At 46.4% G+C, this 16,649-nt stretch overlaps 1 protein-coding gene across 13 annotated transcripts in view; it reads right to left on the bottom strand.

Moving 5' to 3' along the window:
* The window catches only part of Kmt5b (lysine methyltransferase 5B), a 50,942-nt gene extending 39,324 nt beyond the window's left edge, over nt 1-11,618 (bottom strand). For 6 of the 13 annotated variants that reach the window (NM_001167885.1, NM_144871.4, NM_001167887.1 and 3 more), the window contains exons 1-2: nt 11,250-11,559; nt 10,640-10,958 (exon numbers count right to left, since the gene is read on the bottom strand). Coding sequence is in view for 1 of the 13 variants with exons in the window: in XM_017318144.2 (XP_017173633.1) it covers nt 10,640-10,676 (37 nt within the window). In the remaining 12 variants the exon portion in view is untranslated. Of the gene's footprint in view, nt 1-1,467; nt 1,519-8,873; nt 9,028-10,639; nt 11,121-11,249 lie in introns of those variants that run through there. The other 7 variants (NM_001379678.1, NM_001379679.1, NM_001379680.1 and 4 more) reach the window with 4 other exon arrangements.
* Nucleotides 11,619-16,649: the final 5,031 nt, after the last annotated feature.

Below are 16,649 nucleotides of genomic sequence, written 5' to 3'. Positions count from 1 at the left end.
AGATGATTAAGTCCCAAGGGATGAGCCTGCACTCTCTGAAAATGATGCAACTGGACTCTGAGGCAAGGTAACAGTAACTGCACTAGGGATGACAGCATCATTCCCAAGAGGCTGGTTCATCGAAGCTAAGGGAGAGCGTCACTGGATCGGCACGCACTCGGGAGAAGAGGCAATGTTTCTCAGGCTCAGGACCACGCACAAAACTGGGGGTGAGGGGTACAAATTAGGATCAGCATGAAGCACACCAGGAAACCGTTAACAAAGTACACAGGGAATTAAGAAGGCTAGTCTGGAGGCTTAAAGACAACGAGACCAACTATTTAGTAAGATCCCCACTTCAAATACAGTACAAAATAGTCCCACCCCTCCAAAAGAATTGAAGTTGAAATGGGAACTCATAATCACACCATGCTATGATATCTCTGTGATAAAAATCACTCATCCACGACCACACCTCCCCTCCCAGGAGAACACTAAAGCTGCACTCAGGGGAGAGGGGACTATTCTCCCTAAATTCCTATTTACTTATATTCAGAAAAACATCCAATTCAGAAGAAAATGAAGTTGTCTCAGTAAATGTACTTGACTCAGGAAGTATCCTGTGCCCAACAACAACAGACATCTTCCTGCCCAGCCTCTGGATGAAAGCCCAGCGCTGGTGGAGCTCCTGAGTTGACAGTCTTGACCCACTTGGAGGACTCTGCTTCCAAACAGAACTTCAAGATGGGAGAGTTTTCTGCTTAATGTTGTACAAAAACTACTTTTTAAAATTTTGCAGAGAGGGCCTGAGAGGTTAGGGGCATTGGTTCCTTTTGCAGAGGACCCAGGTTTAATTCCTATCATCCATATGGCAACTCACAACCACCTGTAACTTTTAACTCCAGTTCCAGAGGATCTGATGCCCTCTCTGGCCTCCACAGGCACAAGGCACACACATTCTGTACAGACATACAAGCAGGTAAGACACAAATTAACAGGAAATCATTTTTTAAATTTTTTATAATGTCATAGAAATAAAAACATTCATTCTGAGTGACTATAAAGAATTTTAACGGGGCTGGTGAGATGGCTCAGCAGGTAAGAGCACCCGACTGCTCTTCTGAAGGTCCTGAGTTCAAATCCCAGCAATCACATGGTGGCTCACAACCATCCGTAACAAGATCTGACTCTCTCTTCTGGTTTGTCTGAAGCTACAGTGTACTTACATATAAAAAATAAATAAATCTTAAAAAAAGGGGGGGGGACAGCTAACACCACTCCTTAAAAAAAAAAAATAATTTTAACATAATTTCTATGACATTATTAAGAACTTCTGAACAAGTTTAACACGTTGGGCTTATCTGTGTGTTTTACCTTAGAGAAAGCATTCAGTAGCAGGAACAATCCCAAATGGTTGAAAAGAAATTAGAAGTTAAAAAGCAGATTGTAGCACCAGTGACATGGCTCAATGGGTAAAGATGTACTTGCCTTCACACTTGGTTTCCTGGGATCAATCCTTGGGACCCACACAATTGTCTACTGACATTTTTTATGAACATCATGGCATGCATGCACACAAAGAAACATTAATTAAAAAAAAAAAAAACAACAACAAGCTTTATCTTGTTAAAAGAATTCTGGAAATCTTTATTCAGAAAAGCAAATAAAATATATTTAAGTGATCTAGCTTTCATTTGGTAGCAACAGTACTATGATTATTCTGGGGTCAGCGACAGCACTTTACCTGGAACACTGTCAGCTTGGTAACACAAGTACATCATCTTCTGGAGTAAAATTTATAGACACACCAAAAAAGTAAACCTGAAAATGTTTCCTCCCACAGGGCCTTTGACCTGGGATGTTGCCAGCCTGCAGCCCCTGCAGGTTCAGCTTCCCCACTCTCCATGTCTTGTCTGCTGATTCTGATAATTCACCAGCTGTGTGTGCTGCACACAGTCCTTGGGAACACTGGCACTCAATATTGCAGTGGAAGCTACAAGGTAGTAGTTACACTACTGGAACCTCACACAACCATAAATTTATGGTTAGTGCTTGCTTCTGTAACTACATTGTTGGAAAGTATCTCATTTGAAAAGCCAGGTGACTTGATAAGACTGTTAGGAAACAAAAGAAGGAAGCATAGGAGATTTTTGTTTCTCTAAACTCTCATGATGCCTCCATCTACAGTGAAGCTGTCTATCACAAGTGTTAATCAGCATGTAGACTCAAAGAATCAAAGAGCAGGTCTCTATAGTTTAAGACAAGATAATACAGCAGGGCAATGGTGGCGCATGCCTTTAATCCCAGCACTTGGGAGGCAGAGACAGGGGATTTCTGAGTTTGAGGCCAGCCTGGTCTACAGAGTGAGTTACAGAACAGCCAGGGCTACACAGAGAAACCCTGTCTCAAAAAAAAAAAAAAAAAAAAAAGATAATACACACATCATCATCATCATCATCAGGCTGCCCTTTCCAATTCCCTTTTCTAGTTTCTGTAAAGCTAAGCTCAGATGCACCTGCTCTGCCAATCAACAGCTCTCTGAGGTGCCCTTCGATGTCATACTTTTATCTGGACCCAAGATAATCAGGTGTGAAGGCCAAGAGACTCAATCTCCCACCTTTTCAGTATATTTTAAAGGCTAGTTTTGAAAACCACTGATCGTGGTAAATTGGCTAGGGTGATCTACTCTAAAGAAGAAAGTAGAAGGTTGAAAATGGCAGCAATGTTTGTTAGGTTCTGTCCTCTGGAACTTGTGAATCTTACAAGGATGAGGATGCTATTATTAAATTAAGAGCTTTGTGACTGGGGCTGGAGAGATGGCTCAGCATTTAAGAGCACTGACTGCTCTTCCAGAGGTCCTGAGTTCAATTCCCAGCAACCACATGGTGGCTCACAACCATCTGTAATGGGATCCAATGCCCAATTCTGTTGTGCCTGAAGACCACTACAGAGTACTCACATACATAAAATAAATAAATAAATAAATAAATCTTTTAAAAGAGCTTTATAACAAGATTAACTCTGAAACACGTAAGTGAGCCCCTAATGCCACAAAAAAATTTCCTTCAACAAGAGACAAAGGGGCTAAGGCTAGTTCCTCACCACATTCTGGCTCAAGCCAGGTGATACCACAACATACTACTCTTGCTTTAAGCCATCAAGAACCAGGTAGTTTGTTCCAACAGCCAAAGGAAAACTGTTACAAAGTACACCAAGGTAGAAACTTGTCAGACTAGAAGAACACAAAACCCCACCACAATCAAGACTGTTCTTATAGAATCAATATATTGAAAACATCTTCAAAGTTATTTCCCCTGTGATTAGAGGTGTGAGTTCAATTCCCAGTAACCACATGGTGGCTCACAACCATCTGTAATGGGATCCAATGCTCTATTCTAGTGTGTATGAAGAGAGCGACAGTGTACTCACATATATAAGTAAATAAATCTTTTAAAAAAGATCTCATCCTCTCTACTGCAAAATGTCTCTCAGGGCCTACGGAGATGGTTCAGTTAAAAGAGCATACTGTTCTTACAGAGGACCAGAGTTTAGTTAGCAGCACCCACATTGGGTAGCTCACTGTAACTCCAGCTCCAGGAGACCCAATGCTCTCTGAAGACGCCCTCAGATGCAGCATAAATTTATACAAATATGAGCAAAAATAAAAACCAAAGGAAGAAACTGAGTTGGGCACACTAGCCTATGGCTGTAACCCCAACTACTTGGGAGACTGAGGTAGGGAGCCAAAAACTGAGTAGCACATCATGAGTCAAACACAACCCTGTCTCCATGCACAATGCTACCACTGTCTTCCTCAATGTATTAATGAGAACAAGGCCAGAAGAATTAGGCAAGATTAAGCCAAGGTTGGACTGGAAAACTGTACACTCTTAGCACCATACAAAAAAGTAATAAAGTCTCAATGCAAACAAATCTTTGGCTATATTTGCCCCATCTGTGAAGATCGTAGAGCAGAAAGGGAATGGGGCTGAGTCCAGCGCGGGAAGAGATGACTACAAATGTAATCACCTAGAACAACCACAATCTGGTAAGAACTACAAAGATGTGAGGAAATTTAAAGATTCACTGAGACTTTAATCAGGAAAAATAAAAAACATAAAAAGGATCATTGTGTGGAGAGGAAAGCACTCCAGCTATTTACTTATATTCACTAAACATTTTTTTGTTTTTTTTTGTTTTTTTTTTTTTAAGACAGGGTTTCTCTGTGTAGCCCTGGCTGTCCTGGAACTCACTCTGTAGACCAGGCTGGCCTCAAACTCAGAAATTCACCTGCCTCTGCCTTCCGAGTGCTGGGATTAAAGGCGTGTGCCACATTTTTAAGAACCAAATAACTTTGAACTTTCTAAGACCCTGAGTGAGGACGCATCTGCTTCTCTCTGGAAGGGGAAGGGTGTCCTAGGCCCTCTCTAGCCCCAGACTACACTAGCTCACTGGCTGAAGGGTCAAGGACCCTCTGTTCTCAGTGTGTGGGGGCTTGATAGAACTATATACTCTACATGATGCAATGTAGGCATTGCCTTGAAAATAAAAATATTCTTCAGAGATCACTGAGTCATTCAGACACATCTTGTCCTATAAATCAAATGAAATGATTCATTCTGCAGGCCTCGATCCATTCATTTCCACAAACACAGCAAAAGTCTGCTGGGAGCCTTCAGGCACTGTTCATGGTGCTGGAATAGCTGTTGTGGCCATGAAACACTAGAGGGCCCACACGAGCTTCCACCTTCAGAAAAGAAGCAGGGTCACCACAACTCCAAAGGTTGAAAATATAGCTCAGTGGTTAATAGCACTTGCTGTTCTTTCAGAGGACCAGAGTTCAGTTCCTAGCACCCACATCAGCCACCACAATCTCCTGTTAATTCCAGCTTCAGAAGATCCAATACTTTCTTTTGGACTTCATGAACACCTGCATTCACATACACACAGACACAAATAAAATAAAGTTTTAAAATGCTGATTAGGAAAGATGCTGGCCTGGTGCTCCTTTAAGGAGGAACACAGAGTGCAGGTGACCTACCACCTATCCCAGGTGCTCTAGTCCTCACACACTAGCATGTGTGTCTGAGGACTCATGGCTCAGCTATCCCATTATGCAGATATTAGCACCACAAACAAGAAGACTCAGGAGTGAATTTCGCTGCTCAAATAAATTTTGATCACAGGTGGCAATGCTGGGTCTCAAACTCTTGTTGAAATTCAGTCCAGGCTGAGCCACCAGCAAGAGACTCAAATGAAGACGAGCTGCAGTGATGGAACTGGCAAGGAGGAGCCATATGGGGCTTAAATACCAAGATTTTTGGACCACTGATGCTGATATATCAATCTGAAAAACCACCTGGACGGTAAAATCTCTTATGACACTACAAAAGACATAAAACTGTATGAAGCCTGAAGATGAGCTGAGTAAACCAACTGGATATGTTAAGCATGATTGAAATGGTAAGATAAAGTAGAATTTAGGAGTAGAATTAACTTTGAAGAGAATGTCTACCTGGCCCCATCAATGCCTTAAACACAGTGACAGAGACTTCAACACAGTACCGCCTCTTACGCCAACAGTCCTCTGCCCAGCCGCTGAATTATATTTATAAGGAGCATTACAGTTGTATACACAACCCTAGAGTTCAAAGGTGTCTGAGCTTTTGCCACTCCCACCAGCTAGCCTCAACTCAGGGCCTGAGGCCAGAGGCAGCAGATGCTAACTGGTTTAGCTGTCCCTGTGCACCATAGGAAGAGAATGTCAAAATAAAAGGTCACTTAGAGGCTTACTGAGTGTAGGTGCTATTTTTCCTCCTTTGTGAAACTATTTAAGACAACAAAGACTGATACAAGGAAGGTTGCAAATGGTTTTAGGCACATGAGAATTCAATTACTCGAACTTTCTGGCTTTAACAATACAATATGGGGGCTGGTGAGATGGCTCAGTGGGTAAGAGCACCTGACTACTCTTCCGAAGGTCCGAAGTTCAAATCCCAGCAACCACATGGTGGCTCACAACCACCCGTAATGAGATCTGATGCCCTCTTCTGGTGCGTCTGAAGACAGTTACAGTGTACTTACATATAATAAATAAATCTAAAAAAAATTATTAAAAAAAAACAATACAATATGGGAAATCGCTCTCAAAAAATTTTTTAAAAAGAAAAAAATCACTAGAAATTAACACAAACTTATAAAAATAGGCTAGAGTGATTATTGTATAGACTGAGTCTCTATAATAAAACCCTACAATGCAGACTGGAGAAATGGCTCAGTGGTTGATAGCACTGGCAGCTCTTCCAGAGGTCCTGAGTTCAAATCCCAGCAACTACATGGTGGCTCACAGCCATCTGTAATGGGATCCCGTGCCCTCTTCTGGTGTGTCTGAAGACAGCGACAATGTTCTCTATAAATAAAATAAATCTTTAAAAAAAAATAACAACAACCCTACAATGCATTTAAAATAATATGGATATAATTAAAAATTGGGGATTACAACAAGTTATATTTGTAACTGTAAACTGTTTGTTTTGGCTTCTTTTCTGGGGGGAAGAGGGGTTGGAGACAGTGTTTCTCTGTGTAGACCTGGCTGCCCTGGAATTTGCTCTGTAGACCAGGCCGGCCTCAAATTCAAGAGATCTGCCTCTCAAGTGCTAGAATTAAAGGCATGTGCTACCACTACCAGACTTTGTTCTGGCTTTTTGAAACAGGGTCTTACCATGTATTCTAAACTGACTTCCAACTTGAGAGCCTCATATCTCTAGAAGGCTAGGATTGTAAGTACAAGCCAGCCACTATGCTCACTTTGAAAAGTGTCTAGGAAAAAGTGGATTTCAGATTATACTGAACAAAAAATAATTTAGATATTGATCAGACACCTTTCCTCTCACTGATACTTCTAATCTTTAGGAAGCATCCAATTACTTCGGGGGTGGGTGAAGATTACAGTGAGATCTACTATTTAAAAAAAACTGTCTTTAACAATTTCCTATTAGAGTAGAAGGAAGAATGCAGATATGGAAAATGGATTTTAAAAGACACCCCCCCCATCTCCCAGTTAAAACTCCTGACCTGCTCAATAAGAACCCTTATCTGTACAGTAAGCTTATGGAATTCGGCCATTTAACTTCAAAGTTTGGGAGGTAGAGAGATAACTCAATGGTTATAAGTACTTGTTACTCTTGCAAAAGACCCAAATTCAGTTCTCGGAACCAACACAGTGGCTCCTAATCATTGGTAACTTAGGTTCTAAGGGACTGGATGTCCTCTTTGATCTCTAGGGGCACCAGATGCACATATTCGGGCACAACAACTCATACACATAACTTCTAATATATTTAAAAATCAGCAGGGATTTTAATTCACACTTCAAGATATGAGCCTTTTTTTAAATGATTTTACTATTTTAAATTATGTGTACGTGTGTGGTTACGTGCACATGAGTGTAGGTGCTCTTAGAGGCCAGAAGTGTCAGATTCCCTGGGACTGAAGTTACAGGTATTTGTGAGCCACCTGATGTGGGTACTAGGAACTGAACTCACTGACTGAGCTGCCTCTGCAGCCCGATATTTTAAGATTTCAAAACTGACAACTTGGGGCTGGTGAGATGGCTCAGTGGGTAGGAGCACCCGACTGCTCTTCCGAAGGTCAGGAGTTCAAATCCCAGCAACCACATGGTGGCTCACAACCATCCGTAACGAGATCTGACTCCCTCTTCTGGAGTGTCTGAGGACAGCTACAGTGTACTTACATATAGTCAATAAATAAATCTTTAAAAAAAAAAAAAACTGACAACTTATCCAAGAAAGACGCTGCTTTTGCAAACTGCTGCACTGAAGTCCATCAGTCAGTCAGTCTTCATGCCAGGAAAACAATGTTCTATCCACTCCAAAAACAAAGTAATTAAAGACAGAGAAAGCAAAGGTTGCATGGACATATAAAGCTGGTGTGTAGGCCAAGAACTACCTCCACCTGAGATACAAGTCCCCTGTGCTGTGTCTACAGTCACTCAACTTGTGCTCGGCAACCAATAATGTGAGCCCACAGAGGGATGGCATGTAGTCCCTTGTTTTTATAAGTAAAAAATGCTCTAGAGTTAACAAAGTCCCAGACCTTTTGACCAGAAAAAAGGATTTTGGTGAATAGAGAGAAGGTAAAGTTCACATGTGACAAGCAAAATAATGGATGGAATCATAATGATTTCTCTGAGAGCATCTGTTCTGCAAGCCACTGGAAAAGCACTCCTGAGGACACGGAGCTTCTCAGACACTATCCACAAATCTGCTGTACAACCAGACACATAGCTGGGCATTATAAACCTGTAAGCTGACAACTATGTAGGAGATTACATATGAGGTAAGATCCACTGATGACCAAAGGGAAACTTAAAAAGACTGCCCTACCCACCTATAAAACACCTGCTGGACTGCACAAACACCCCAGAACACAGCCCTCTCATCTGCATACATTTCTGCAACCCAGCCTTCCTGGGCATGGTCCACTGGTAACTTCTACAAGTACAGAGAGCCCAGTGTCACCACAGTGGGTGAAAATACATTCAAAAGAGCACTTGGGAGAGGAAGGAAAGTCCTTGGAAATGGTTTTTAAAGAGTTGGGTTTCAATCACAGAGAAAGGATGGAGGCCTAGTCTCCTCTTGAAGTATACAAAGTTAAGGGGTTTGTTTCTTTTCTTTTCCTCTTTTATAACAATTTTAAAGAACACTTTCAGTGGCACTGAGTAGATACAATTTGAAAAGCCTCAAAGAGGCTTGACATAGAAATTAACAAATTATCTCTTTCATGCTGTGACTACTGAGCACCTGTGCCGAGGTAGACCAGCTAAATCTATGATTCAACTATGATTCAACAGGCTCACAAGAAAACCAACGTACGTGCAATGGCAAAGCCAATCTCACCAAGCATGCAAAGACTTTCAGGGAACAGAGGAATCCTGGCTTCTGTGCAGGCCAACCAGGATGCTTCTTCATAAGCCTATGCCAGCAGCAGGCTATACTCTCTTGCGGCTTTTCTAAGGATGGATGTATGCTGGGACAGGAGAAAGCCAGAGACCGGATGGCCAAAAGGCACCAGGTATGGCAACTAGCATAAGTGAGCTTGGAAGAGGGAGTACAGTGTCCGATGTCGAGAGGCTATAGACTCAGAGTCTACTGTTTGCCCATGTATGACACCTAGACATTTATTTGCACACTTTAACCCTGGACCATAGGGGCTCTTAGTGAGGGACTTGGTCAAACCCACGTCTACATTGCAAACGTGTGTCTTTGGCAATTCACTCTTAAGGCATGGACTTCACTCAAAAGTCGTCTGTGGGGGCTGGTGAGATGGCTCAGTGGGTAAGAGCACCCAACTGCTCTTCCAAAGGTCTGGAGTTCAAATCCCAGCAACCACATGGTGGCTCAAAACCATCAGAATAGAGATCTGACTCCCTCTTCTGGAGTGTCTGAAGGCTGCTACAGTGTACTTACATATAAGAAATAAATAAATCTTTAAAAAAAGTTGTCTGTGATCATTTCAGGCAAAAAGAAAAACAATAACTTCTTCATCGCCTCTGAAAGGGCTTATGTTTTGTCTACTAATTACCCAAACTGGCTGGCGTTTCTGTCAAAATAAATAAATAAATAAATAAGAACGGGGAACAGTTACAAGGAGAAGCGAGTTCCTCTAAGGAATCCATCCACTCGGCAGCCTCCCAACCCCTCAGGCCTGTGTCAGACAGTTTTAAGTCTAGAAAGCAGGTTTAAAAAACAAACAAACAAATCAAGTCAGGCAATCCATCTTGTCTGCTCCTCTGAGAGGACTGTCTCAGAGTGAGCGCCATCAGAAAGTTCAAGATGAACTTCACGTCTCCTCCTCTCCTTCTTGCACTCTGGCTGAACGAGCGGATGACAGATCGAGTGACGCCAGTGCCACTGCGTGGGGCCCGAGCGACTGCCCCCCACCCCCACCCCACCCCCGCGCGCGACAGTCTGAGCCTGGAGCAACAGGAAACGAGGCTCGGGCCAAAACAAAAACAACCGAAAGTTCGGCGAGCCGGCGCGAGCAGATTGGGCGAGACGCTTGCCGGCCGCCCATTGGAGAAGAGGAAAAACACAGTCCCCCAATCCCGAGCGGCCGAGCAGCTCCCCTCGTGCGGCCGCGACCCGGCCCTCGCCGACCGCTACCGCTCCCTTCCGGCCGCCGCCAACACTGCAGGCCGTGCTCGCTCGCCCGGCCGCCCCGGCCCCGCAGCCCCGCCCCGCGGCCCGGTTCCTGCACGCACGCACGCACGCACGTACGTCCTCCGCGGCTCACCGCCAGCACTGCCGGTCTTCCAGCACCGGGCCCGTCCAAGAGCTCCGCCACCGAGCTCCCGAAGCGCCCGGCTACACTTTTTGGTCCCTCCAGAAAAATTAATCACCAAAAAATATTTCCTCAGAAAAAAAAATTGGAGAGTAAAATCCAATATGGCGGCACGGACGTAGCACCGCCCGCTGCCTCCGCTGACGGAAGGGGGGGGGAAATAAAGGAGTCCGCGTCCGCCGAGGGGCCCCCCCAACCCTGCCGCCACGGCCACCACCGCGGCCCGCGCCAAGCCCCTGTCCCCGAGCCCTGGCTCGCAGCGCCGGGCCACCCCCGCCTCACAGTCCTCGGGCCTCACCTCCACCTCGCGCGCAGTCGCGGGATCTGAGAGGCATCCGCCGACTTCGGGGCTTCGCGTCCTGCGTTCTCGCGCAGCGCCGGGTGCCGCCTCCGGTCCCCGGGCGTCCTCACCTCATAGCCCCCGAGCCTCGCTGCCGCGCCGCAGACGCGTCGCCGCCCCCGGTGAGCCACCCGGACACCGCCCGGGCTCGGTGGAAGGACACGAAAAGGAGTCCACGACTGACGGCGGAGGGACACCACGCCGACACCGAGCGTGCGCGCACCTTTGCTCCGCGCTAGTGGCCGCGATGGCTTCGACGGAATTCTGCGGGAAGAGGCTGAGAGACACCAGAGAGAATGAAGTTCCCTGCCGCGGCACCCGACAGCGGAGGCACAAGAGTAAATCCCCCCCACCACCACCACCAAAGAAACCACGTCGTTGCCGTCGCTGAGCCTCGAGGCGGAGGGATCGCAGCGAGAGTCGTTCGAAGATCCCTCCGCCCGGCTGCCCTTTAAATCTCGGTGGAGGCGGCGTCGCCGCGCGCCCGGTGGGCGCCACCTAGTACCCCGGCCGCTTGCTGCCCCGCGGGGTTGGCCCCCGCCCCCGTCTCGTGCGCACCTGCACCTACCAGGGACAGCTCCCGAGCTGCGATTTCAGGGGGCAACTGCGAGGCGCACGGCGCTCCGGGCCCGCTGTGCCTCCGGGGTGCACTGAGGGGAGGCGGCCGGGAATGGCGAGTTTCTTTGTTGTGGGGATGGGTGTCGTTGGAAGCAGAAACACCCTTCAAGACCATGTGGGCCACCTGAACGGTACCACGCGGGAGGCGGGGAGGGAGCGTGCTTTGGGTCCCCCGTGCTGACACCGGCCGCTCCTTGAGCACCTACTGAGTGACAACCTTTCCACGACGCAGCCACTCCTCGCCCTCTTCGGGCTCAACCGGCGCAAGAAAGGCGGTTTGGTCCTCCGGGAGCTTGGGGCGGAAGATCCGGAGTGGCTTGCACCCACGCCTGGGGTATGGTGAAGCCCCACCCCTTGGATCTTGCAGTTGGATAAGGGGTGCCTCACAACAATAACGAGGGTCACATCCTTGTCCCTAACCAGACGTCGTTCCCAACGATCTGGTGTGTCCCTTTATTTGTCCCTCAGGGTAATCCCCAGAGGTCGAGAGTATTGTGGGTTCCAGTTTACACACAGGGAAATTGAGGCATGGACTAGTTGGGTGACTTTTCAACTACTCAGGGCTGGAGCCAGAGCCTCTTATACACTATTCTATGAAAAACGCAGGCTTTAAAGTGAAGCAGGTGGTTGGGACCTGAAGGAGGTGTTTGAGGTTGTCACGTATTGAAGCAAACACCTGAGTGAGGTGGAGGGTGTTATGGAAAGGTACGAAAATGTCCAGGCAATGGAAAGAAAGAATGCAACTCCAGCGACACATGAGACAGGGAGAACAGCTGAGGCCATTGCAGGAGGGCCCCAGCCTGCCTCGGTTCCCTGCAAACACCACTACCACACTGAACACTCACATACCTTAGCATAGTAGGCATTTTCTAGAGGATGGCTCAGCAGAGTCAAGCAAATACCAACTTAGCTCCCATTGCCCTTGCCTCTTTGATCTTGAGTACTTGACGACGCTTGTTATCCCCTTCCATAGATGGGAAACAGAGGCACAGAAACCTGCTAAGGACACATAGCTGGGAAGGTATATTTCTTCAAAACCAGAATTCCTGTGCTGACCTCAGCTGTGTGACCTGTATCCTCAGTCTACAGACCATCTTGGGAGTGGGCAGTGGGCATAGGAGACCAGTCACAGGAGATACAGGGCTTGACACTTCAGGTCGACTTCCTGCCCTTTCCAGTCACCTGTTGCATCGGATCTATCCTGCTGTATTCCCTTTTTGTAGACACAGCTAACAATTCCTTTGATCTTAGTTTTGTTGTGTTTTTCTAGTTTCTTAATACCGCTACCCCACAAGACTTCTATAGGACTTGGCTCCAAATATGTGCCAGAGACACTAAAGTTGCTTCTGCCACGTTTGATACCAAATGCCAAAGAGCTGAACATACACGGGACACCAGATGGTGTCCCTCCAGTGGGCACCAATGGTCCTAGACTGACTTTCAGAGGTAGAATGCTCAGGTTCCAAGTCCACCCAAACTTCAGCAACCCTGGGCCCCAAATTCTCCTGTCTTCCACCTCAAAACAACAGCACATGACCCTTCAGGCTCACCCAAGCTCCCAGCTCTGTATAGCTCTTAAGTGCTTCCATTTATTCCCTGCTGAATGCCAGGCCAAGTGTAGGCATTCCCTTCCAAGGAAATGGACTGGGATTCTAGCCTGCCATAGAAGAACCCAAGTGAGCATAGCACAGCCTTTCAGCCTGTCCAGTGCTGTCCTTCCAATCCCTCAACAACTGCTGCTCTTCTAGCGGCAGCTCTGAGACCTAGGTAGACCATGATTGATGAAACTGGGCTGGGCTCAGGACCTTTGTTGAGCCATGCTGAAAGCTTGGGGCTTTTATAGGGCTTGATCTACGGAGGTCATGGCTGAGTTGGCTCTTGCCACAGCTGGGAGTTGCCCTCCTGGGGGAAACTGGAAATTAGACTTTCCTATAGTGGGAGGCCAGCTAGAGGATTCTCCTGCCAGCTGGCCCAGAGTAGGGATCAGGAAATAGAAGGCCAGGCACCTGCTGGGTCCCCACATGACAGGAGGCTCGGCATTTACAATGTGAAGCCTCTGGGTGCCCTATGGCAGGAGAACCAGCCACAGAGCTTGGGCCCCCCACCCAAACTGGCTGGACTCTGAGGGCTTAACAACTCTAAAGAAAGGCTGAGTTGGCGGGAGAGTCTCAGTCTGCCCTAGCAGAAACACCCTGAGGCTGACCAAAGGGAGCCCCAGCCAAACACTGGCAGGTCCCCTAAGCAAGCAGTGCCATTGCCAGGGCACTGACTAAGCCCACAGAGTCAGTTCCTGTGGTCAACAGGCAGGCATTGGTATGCCCAGTAGCATTTTAGTCACCCAGCCTGGTCCCGTGTTCCATGGTACCCCTTCTCCAAATGTTCATTTCACCAGTCCCCTTTTGCCTCGGGGGATAGCATCAGCATCCTGGGACCCTGTACTTCTTTGGAGTTCTTGCACATGGGGCTGACCATGGGATCTCAAGTTGGGTGAGTCATTTCTCAACCTCTACTTGTAAAGCAGCTTGGGTGCTTGGACTCTCTCAGATGGACCTCTCCAGCCTCTTCTCCAACAAATTCAAGACTGCTCTGCTGTCTTGAATCTGAAGCAGGTATCTGAAACTGGTGGGAAATGGAGATAGATTTGGGCATTCTGAGAACCTCTGGGTGGCTGGCTGGCTTCCTGGTCTTGGATAAGGGCACCACCAGGCCCCTGGACTGCCCCTCAGACACTTCTGTAACTCAGCTCCAGCACTCTTTCTGTCCTCCCTTATGCCTACAGTGACCTAGCATCCTTACCTCGCTACCTTTACAGTACCAGACTTGCTAGCCTGTCTATTAGCTGATACTCTTTTTGAACCCTTACTCCTTTGCACAGAGGAAGAAGGGATTGTTAAGTTGCTGCCTGTAAGCCTTCAGGGCTGTCCCTGGAGCGCCATGTTCAATTCTGATTCCTGGAAGGGATGAAGGAGGGGTTATTGAATTTTCCAGAGTTCCTTCAAGGGTAAGCCCATCTCCCAGATCCAGGGGTTCAAGGTTATTCAGTTGATGACGTTTCTGTTGGATACCAATGAGCTTGGAACAAATGTACAACATGAGGGTTTTGTTTGGGGTATTCTCCTGTTAGGGTCAGACACCACGTCAAGTGCTCTGTCTTCACTCTTAGGCTTCCTGCACAGCATCTTTTACCTCCCTCATTAACCCCAGGCCTTCTGAAGCTGTATGAATTCTTTGTATTTGTAACACTAATTTTCCGTTATGTACTAATTTATTCTCAAGAAGATACTTCTTTTTAAACACACACTCCATTCTTCTTCTGTGGTTGTAGCAAAATACCTGTGGCTAAGTGACTAGGTCATTGACAAGAATAGGAGTTTAATATTAGACTCACAGTTCTGGAGTTTGGCAAATCTGAGACCATGATGCTAACCTCGGCTGTCTGCCTTCTGGATGGCTCCTCACACAATGAGACAGAACAACATTGCTAGCTTAAGTCTTTGCTCCCCTTTTTTTTTTTTTTTTTAGATTTATTATTACCTATGTGTACTTCTGTGGGTATGTGCCATTGGAGGTGGAAGGAAGGCATCGGATTCCCTGGAGCTGGTGTTAACAGGCAGCTGTGAGCACCTGACATGGGTATAGGGACTGAACTTGAGTCCTCTGGAAGAATGTATGTGATCTTAACCACCCATCCAGCTCTCTAGCCCTTGTTCCATTTTTTTCTAAAGCTCCTCCTGGGCTGGGGAGATGCTCTGTCAGTTAAATGCTGTCTGTCAAGTGTGAGGACCTGAGTTTAACTTCCAGGACCCATGGGGAAAGGTCAGGAATGATAATCAACTTGTAACCATACCATTTGGGAGGCTGAAACTGTTGAATTGTGGAGCTAACTGCCCAGCCTAGACTGTTTAACAAGTATCAGGCCAGTGAGAGACCCCGACTCTAAAAACAAGATTGAGACTGGAGAGATGGCTCAGTGGCTAAGAGCACTGACTGCTCTTCCAAGGGTCCTGAGTTCAATTCCCACCAACCACATGGTAGCTCACTACCATCTGTAATGGGATTCTATTTCTTCTTCTGGTATGTCTGAAGACAGCAACAGTGTATATAAAATAAATAAATGAATCTTTACAAAAGAAAAAGAAAAAAAAGTGGAAAATTTCTGAGGAATGAATGACACCTGAGGTTGTTCTATGTCCTCTACATGCACAAGCACACACATGTACATGGACAAAAACAACACCACTCATGTCATCAGAGTCCTATCCCCCATGACCTCTTCTTACCCTAACTCTTTCCAAATCCCCACCTCCAAATACAATGGAAGTGTAGCCCTGAAGATTAAATTCTAATTTATGGACTCAGGAGATACAACTGTTAGTTTTATTAACACAAGCCTAGACACTCCGGGAAAAAGAACCCCAACTGAGGAATTGTTCCCATTACATTATCACTGCCCTGTAGAATCACTGGGCAGTAATGCCACACACCTTTAATCCCAGCACTCAGAAGAAAGAGGCAGGCAGATCTCTGCGGTTCTGACCATTCTGGTTTACAAAGTGAATTCCAGGATAGCCAGGGCTTCCCGGACAAATCCTGTCTTGAAAACACACACACACACAAATACAAAAAAAAAAAAAAAATACCTTGGCCTATGGAGATGTCTGTGGAACATTTTCTTGATTAATAGTTGATGTAGTTGATGTAGGAAGGACCAGCCCACCGTGACTAGTGTCTCCCCTGGGCAGGTAGACTTGGGCTGTATAAGAAAACTAAGCAAGGCTAAGTAGAGGTAGTGGCGGCTCATACCTTTAATCCCAGCACTCAGGAGGCAGAGGCAGGTGAATCTCTGAATTCTAGGCCAGCCTGGTTTAGAGCACATACCAGGACAGCCAGAGCTACAGAGAGAAACCCTGTCTTGGCTGAGCAAGCCTAGAAGCAAGCCAGTAAGCAGCATCTCTTCTTTGTGTTTTCAACATTCCTGCCTTAAAGTCAAAGACAAATAAATCCTATCTCATTCAAGTTGTCTTGTTCAGTGATTTATCACACAACAGAAGACCAGCAGAGCTAAATGTGAGGCTCGCATTTGTAATCCCAACACTTAAGAGGCTGAGGCAGGAGGGTTGCCTTCAGTCCTAGTCCACACGGCATTGTGAAAATTGTCTCAAAAAAAAAAAATTGTCTCAAAAGAACCAAACAAGCCAAATGCAAAATAAACAGATTTTTGTGTTTTATTATATTTGTCCATGTGTGTCAGTGCGTGTGCATGTGTATACAATGAGCATCAGAGGATGTGATCGTGCCACGGCACACATGGAGGTGGACTTCTCCTTCCACCACGTGGCTCCCAGGGATG

The sequence above is a fragment of the Mus musculus genome, chromosome 19 (genome assembly GCF_000001635.26).
Source record: "Mus musculus strain C57BL/6J chromosome 19, GRCm38.p6 C57BL/6J".
Classification (NCBI taxonomy): Eukaryota; Metazoa; Chordata; class Mammalia; order Rodentia; family Muridae; genus Mus; species Mus musculus.
This window is presented reverse-complemented; position numbering and strand designations above follow the sequence as displayed.